Here is a 7,343-nt window from a genome sequence, read left to right as displayed (position 1 = left end):
GAGCGTCGGTGAGTAGGAGCGGCCGTCCTTGGGGACTGTGGCACAGAAGTTTTCTTCATCCCTGCACCAGGTTACGCGAGAGAAAGTTTTAAGAATCCCCATTTATCAGGGCTGCAAAACAATCCCCACAGCAGCCACATTGCCATAGCAAAGAACTCAAAGCTAAAGAAAAGCTCGAGTGTAACTAAGCATTTCTCCCCCAGTATCACCAAGATGGCTCCCGCATGGCTCCCGACAGGCTCACTCCCCTCATCACCTACCCAAGGTTTAGGTAGATGGTGCAGATGTCAGACACGAGCTGCTGTGGCTTGAAGTCAAACTCACTGAAATCTTTCACCTTCAAAGCTCCCATTTTAGGGCCAACCAGGTGTTGCAGGAAGTAGTTGAGCATGGAGATGATACGCTCAGCAAGGAAAGGATGCACAAACAGGGACTTGATTTCTGGAAAGCAAAACAAGTTTGCAGATTCACAGCAATTCCATCCTCCATCTGACCACACTGAAACCAAGCTCCTGCCTGCTCACTCCCTGGCAGGGCTCTTCCCTAGGTCCTGGCAGTAGGAGGGGCCATTTTCCCTACCTGAAGTCAGGAAAGCCAGAGTGCCAATGGTTTCATTGGACATGATGTTGTGGAAACGCGCCAGCTGACCAAACATCTGCAGGCTGGACTCCTTCTCACGGCGAGCCTCGGGGGACAGGCTGTCCCACTCGCCTCGGTCCTTCTCAATCTGCTGAACTTTGATCTTGCTGAGGTACTGCAGGACAGAACACATGGACTGTTTGGGTGGGTGGTGACAGCAAGGAGGTCCAGAAATGCTCAAAACCAGTCAGGCAACATCCATATCACCCATCTTATCTGCTGGCCTTCCAGCAATCAGTTCTCTGGCAGGTAATAGCTCCCCAAAATAGCCCTTTCTAGCAGCAACAGAAGCTCTGAAAGGAGTGGAGAGACATTTAACACACACCAGGGACATGAGAGCACCTGAAATTCCCTTGTAATCCCAAAGGAAAACTGCCTGGAGACAAAAGGCCTTTATTAGGATAAAACGCTTGCAGAAAGACCAAGGGGATTTGAGAATCAAAACCCACAGTGATTTTTTAAAGCCTGAGTCTATCCAGATTAGGAACAGGCAGATTTCCCAGTGTGCCTCCTGTTGGATATGAAAAAGCTCTTTTACTCCTCTTGGCTCCAAGCTGCTTCCTGAACCCAACGGAAGGAAGGGTAACCCACAGACAGGGCCCCAGACCCTTCCTCCTGCCTTCATCCCTTCTCCCAGGGTACTGGCCACTCCATCTTGGGATTGTTTCCTGCATACTACTTACTGCAGAGACTCACCAGGCAGGGCCAGGTAAGGTGGCCCTGTTCTGGAGGTCAGTATTGCACCAAGGAACTGAGAACTTGTTTACCTGATGGTGATGGAATGTGAGCTCAGCCCTACCTGTATGGCTTCATCCAACAGGAAAATGGCATCGTTCATGAGCAGGTTAAGGAAGCGCAAGAAGAGAGGGGGATTCATTGCCTCCAGGTTCTCTGAGGCATAATCAGCCAGAGCCTGCAAAGAAAGGGGGAATAGCGAATTCTGCAGCCCAGCCCCAGTGGCAGGACATGGAGCCACACAACCCCCCATGTGAGCTGCACACCCACATGGCACACTCAGGCATGCACCTCTCGCCTCACCTTTATGCTGTCCCGGTAGGAATCCGTGTCCCACATGTACCTCAGGATGGGATACATGGGACGGCGGTAGTTGAACTTCTGCTCAAACTGGTGTGGGTCACCTGGGCACAAGCCAAAGAACCTTTCAAGTGGACAGTCCCCCACAGGTGCTACACAGGGAACACAACTTTTCCCATTCTGTGCTTACCCGTGAACTCGATATCCACAAAGACTTTGATGAGTGCCTCGGCCAGGTGGGCAGCATGCTGGTAGGAGCAGAACACTCGCTTGCGATGGAACACGCTCGAGACGAGTGGGCTCTGAGCCTGATCCAAGTGAGGCATCACAGCCTCCAACACTTCAGCCAGCTTGGCTCGCAGGTGAGGATTTTTCATCCTGCAAGAGAAAACAAAGCAAATCCCGGATGGCATGTCCATGGTGCAGAATGGAGCTGCTCAGGAATCACTCCAGGATCTGTGCTCATCAATGCTTGAGTGCCAAATTGCTGCAGACCATCAGTAAAGCCAGCCCTGGGTCAGCAGCCACTTGCATGGACTCCATGCCACAGTGGAATCTCAGGCAAAGGGAGAGTGTAGGAACACATATATTTAAGCACTAAATCCCATTTGAACCTTGCATGAAGCCTGTGGTCTCTAGGCAGGTGTGTATTCCCTTTGTGCCTCTTATTTCAGCTGTCTCAAAAAGATCAACCTGCTTGCAGCTGCAAAAACCAAGCCTCAAGACAGCTCTTCAATTTCTACTTGCTTGGTCACCCCGGGAGTTCTGCAACAAGGACCCAAGGCTGCACCTACCTCTCCACATCACCCATGAAAACAGTAACAAAGTGAAGGATGTGCTCCAGGGAATCGGCAGAAGTCTCTAATATGTCATCAGCAAAACGCCGCAGGAAAATGAAGAAGTCGCCCAAATTATCAGCAAAGAACTCTGCAAACAGAGATTGTAGCTGAGCTCCTCCCCAGGCAGCTCACCTTGCCCTTTTCCAGCCTCCCATCCACTCTCCCCTCACCACTGTGATGTTGATTAAGTACTGGTAATTAAAAAGCTGTATTAGAACCTGCCATGGAGAAGGATGCCCAGCCTAATGGCATGAGTAACATGTGGGACTCACTTCCCCTCTTCCCTCCCACAAGTCAGGTCACTTCTGGGGTGAATCCAGCATCTGCTGATGACACACTTCTACACAACCCCCAAGGGAAGAATCCTGAAGCAGGGCCCAGAAAAAAGAGTTTACGTAAAGAGAAAGCACTAAATCAATGTAGAACTTGCCACTTGCAAATGAGTAGGACTTCTAAAAGGTCAGCAGCTTCACCAGCTAAGTATGGCCCCTCAAACAGCCCCAAATTCTCTAAGAGATCCTCTTCAGAAAAAATATTCTGCACACTGTCAGTGGTGGCACCGTGTCCTGCCCTGGACAGGGGAGCACTTGCTCAGGCAGCTCTTGCAGTGCTGATGTATGCAGGGGCTGGCACAGAGCAGCACCCGTGGCCTCACCTGGCACGTAGGCCAGCGCGCTGTACTCCACCTGCGGCAGCGGGAAGGTCAGCTCCAGCGGCTCGCTGCCCTGGTTCCCCACTGCCAGCTGCACCAGCAGCACTGCCATGGACACCTGCAGGTTCAGGCAGTTCTGCAGCATCTGCGGTTCCGTCATGGCTGTCTTGGTGGACAGATAGATGGTCATCAGGCGCTCAAACTGCTCCCTGAGGCTGTCAGCAGCAGGGCTGGAGCTCTGCTGAGCTTCTCGCCACGCCACTTGCAGGCGGTGAAGGCTTTGGTTTATCTTTACCATCTGGTCGTGCAACCTGCAGGGAAAGAAGGCAAGGAGGGGCTCAGGAGACAGACAGACAGACAGACATCCTGCCTCACCAATGCAGAAGCTGGTGGGAGACTGTTCTGTGCTGGTGGATTCAGATAATTTCCCGTGGGTATCCTGTCTGGGGCTCTGCAATGGGAAGCCTTGGGGAAAGGTTTGGCAGGACCTGGGAGGGTACGAGACCCTCTGAGGGACCATGGCACCTGTAGAGTGGCCTGGGGACATGGCAGAGCTCTCTTGGGTCACTGAGGTCAGGGATCCAACACGGCCCAGAGATGCTTGCAAGGTGACACTTCAGTTTCCCAGCAACAAGCCAGTTGCATAATAACTTTTTTGTCAATGTCTATATTTAGAGAATAAACCAGAAGGGGACTCTGCTTGGATCAGCCATGACCTCACAGTATCTAGGCAACGATTTGCAGAGGGAAGTCGTGCAAAACAGAGTCTTTTAGTGTCCAGAAAATCCTCTCCTGGAAGCTGACAGCTACCTCACATTGCTGTTTCACATACACTCCCAGTGGACAGGTGCTCTGCCACCTGGATGAGGCTCCTGCCCCAAGGAGAGGGGGAATGGAGCAACCTACAAATACCAGCACTTGGCTGTTGGTGTCTATAAGTAACAGGGAGCCTGCAAGACTCCTTTATTAAGATAAAACACTTGCAGAAAGGCCAAGGGGATTTGAGAATCAAAACCCACCATGATTGTTTAAAGCCTGACTGTATCCTGATTAGCAAAAATGTGAGCAAAATTTCTTCCTGCAGTCAGTCAGGCTGAAGTCCAAGCAGGAGCTCAGCTGGCCACCCTGTGTTCAGAGTATTTACTGAAATGTTCATAGCTGCACATGGGTGGAAAACAGCCTCAGGGGAACTGAAAGCAAGTACCTGTGAAACCCCAAGTGCAGGGTATACTGTGTGAGCACCAGGTTTTCCGTCACCAGGTTGTAGCTGTTCGCAAACTGCGGCTCTTGCTCGGTCAGAGCAGGGATCAAACATGTTTCTTTTTCCAAACCTGTAAGGAAAAGCATCTCTGCATCAGGTCCTACCCAGCAGTGCTGGTGAGGAGAGGGCTTGAGAGGCTCCCTTCTGAAGACACGAAAGGGCTTCTGGTGATACTGGCAGCATTTTATTTGCACTCAGCTCTCTTCTTGCTCCTCTCTAGTCACACTTCTAACTCTCCCCTAACCCTAATGGTTTACTGAGAGGGCACTAGTGGGTAAAGTGGAGACTGAGAAGATCCCCTTTCCCATTCCCTTAGTCCCCAAAGCTTAGGTGTACCTTTCATGTGTACATTCTTGCTCCTCCTCTCCTCTTCATTCAGCTCCTTCAGGGCACAGTAGGTAGGGTTGAAAGTTAGCAGCTTTGGAGATCTGGGTTTGCAGAAGGGCTGGCACAGCTTCAGGAGGGCAGCCCCCAGGTTGAGGAAGAAGGCATCTGAGGCGTACATCTGGAAGAAAATCTCTGGCATCTGGTTAGCCCAAATCTTGGTGCGGCCCGCATTCGCATGGAGGCAGTTTCCCAGCCAGGACAGGATCCTGTGCTTCGTCTCTGGGGACAACTGCAACAGGTTCTTCAGCATCTGGTAGATCTTCTCATGGAACTGGGCCATGAACTGTTAGAGGAAACAGCACACAGCTGAATGAGTCCTGGGGGGTTGTTCTTTTGCCTCTCTGATATCACTACTATCAGACCCTTTCCTGCTCCTCAGGACACCCCATGAATCACCCATCACACACAGGTGTCACAAGCAGGTCAGATCCTGGGGCTGGTGCAAAACAACAATTAGGCACGTCCTCAAAAGCACAGCTGAGAAAATCTGTTCTCATACAGAGTAAATCCAAAATTCTTTGCCTATTTTTGACAGCCTGAAAGAACCCCTGAGTGGGAAAGCCCCTCTCAGGGATGACCTCTGCACCCCAGTTCACTCCTGTAACTTATATCCTGCGTCCTCATGTTTTACTCCTGTCCTCCTGGAACATTCCTAGGAAGGAATTTCTAAGTATTCCTCTAAGGAAGAAATTTACTTGCATAATGAGAGAGAACCTTGCCGGTCACTTTCTCAACTCGTGAATCAATTAGTGTTTTAATTACAGAACAGGCACTGAAAACTACTCCCTGGTGATTGCAACACCTGAGGCAGATGATCTCCAGGTAGCACCCCAAGTTGCTGATACCTACTCCACCAGGACCAGCCACCCTTTTTCCAAAAACTCAGGCAACTTTGATAAGGCACAAAGACTTGGGTTATAATGACCCAAGGCAGCTGGCAAAACTGTTTCCATGCTCCAGCTGGAGAATTCAAAGCAGTTTTGGGACACGCCTAGTTGCAAGGCAGGCTATTCCTGAACCAGCAGTGGAACTCAAGCCCTGATACCACGTTGTGAACCCTCAGGCAATGAGAGGCCACTAACACTGTAGGAAGCAGAACTGCCCTGTTTCTCCCACCTGATGGATGTTGGATTCCTGCACTTTAATCTCCTGTGGGCTGGATCGGGATGGATTCAGAAAGTAGCCATGGTTCTCCACCACGCCAGGGGTCTTCAACAAGCAGGAGATATTTAGAATGGCACCAAGCAAAGTCTTCTGGTACATCTGTCCATTGCTGGGATCCTTGGGCTGGATGTAGCCTGCAAAAACCTGGGGAACACATCAGGACACGCTGACAGTTTCCAAAATCCCAGCAAAAAACCCTAACATACCGATGGGCTTGTGGCAGGCTATGAGAAGGGAGAGGAGGGCTGTGACTACACACACTGGGTGTTGTTACACCACACTGCTGGTTCGACCTCTGCAGATCAGGTCTTGTTCATGTGCCCCTGCAAAAAGCTCCTGCCTAAGCCAGGGTACCCACCTTGGCTATGTCCTTCTGCTTTGTGAAATAGAGGAGCACATCGAGGTATGTGTAGAGCAGGATCTGGCAGAGGTCCAGGTCCTTGATTCTCCCCAGCAGAATGTCAAACACGGGAACCATGACCTCCCCAAATGTGCGCACCTCCTCGTCCATCGTTAAGGCCTCTATGACCTCCTCAAGGAACTCAGTCATGTCTTCAAACTCTGGCAGGAGATACAAGGCTGTTACTCACAGTGCTCCAACAGCCAAACCGACCCAAACACAACCCCCCTTTTGGCAGCAAGGGGAGCCAAATCTTCACCCAACCCCTGGATGCTGCAGGGTGGCCTCGCAGCACCGAGGCAGTGGCACAGTGAGCACTGTGGCACAGCCCAGCTGCACTTACGTGCCCCCCTCAGTGTTTCCAGCAGCAGGTCCACCAGCTGCTCGTACACGTTCTGGTTGACGTAGATCTCGGGGGTGAGGAGCACGGTGCGGGTGTTGGACACCGTCAGGTTGCGGCAGCGCACGGCAAAGGGCAGCAGGTTCTCGGGGACCTTGGTGATCTGACAAGGACAATAAGGCAGCTCCAGCTGGGGCACTGCAGCTCCAGCTGGGGCACTGCAGAGCAGGGGACAGAGCTGCCTGGCCCACCTCCTCGCGGGCCCTGCGGAAGCAGGCGTAGAGGTAGCGCAGGATCTGCCTCTCCCCGGCGTCGCGGTCGGCCGACAGGTTCTGGCTGCTGGCACAGGTCATGTGGATCAGGTGGCTCCCGGGCTCCGGCAGCAGCAGGCGGGTGAACAGGGCCTGGGCACCAGCAAGGACAGGGCACAGTGACACAGCCTGGCACAGAGCTGATCCCTCCAGACGAGGAAGCTCCACACCACACAGGCTAATTGGCTCCTGCTGGGAAGAGCTCTCCCTGTCCCTCATTAAGTAACTGCAGTGAGAACCCTCAGCTGCTTCTGGCCTGAGCAAATCCTCCAGTCCCTCATGGAACAACTGTACCCCGCCAGAAACCATTTCCAC

At 52.1% G+C, this 7,343-nt stretch overlaps 1 protein-coding gene across 1 annotated transcript in view; it reads right to left on the bottom strand.

Moving 5' to 3' along the window:
• The window catches only part of UBE4A (ubiquitination factor E4A), a 9,869-nt gene that overhangs the window by 1,251 nt on the left and 1,275 nt on the right, over window positions 1-7,343 (bottom strand). Inside the window, 14 exon segments of the mRNA XM_005427532.2 lie at window positions 2-61; window positions 261-441; window positions 580-754; window positions 1,439-1,552; window positions 1,678-1,778; window positions 1,865-2,052; window positions 2,469-2,601; window positions 3,169-3,476; window positions 4,370-4,496; window positions 4,763-5,096; window positions 5,930-6,121; window positions 6,336-6,538; window positions 6,721-6,880; window positions 6,969-7,121. Of these exon segments, the coding sequence (XP_005427589.1) occupies window positions 2-61; window positions 261-441; window positions 580-754; window positions 1,439-1,552; window positions 1,678-1,778; window positions 1,865-2,052; window positions 2,469-2,601; window positions 3,169-3,476; window positions 4,370-4,496; window positions 4,763-5,096; window positions 5,930-6,121; window positions 6,336-6,538; window positions 6,721-6,880; window positions 6,969-7,121 (2,429 nt within the window).

This window comes from Geospiza fortis, unplaced genomic scaffold, assembly GCF_000277835.1.
Source record: "Geospiza fortis unplaced genomic scaffold, GeoFor_1.0 scaffold183, whole genome shotgun sequence".
Taxonomy (NCBI): domain Eukaryota; kingdom Metazoa; phylum Chordata; class Aves; order Passeriformes; family Thraupidae; genus Geospiza; species Geospiza fortis.
Note: the sequence above shows the minus strand (reverse complement) of the source record. Positions and strands in the feature narration are given on the sequence as shown.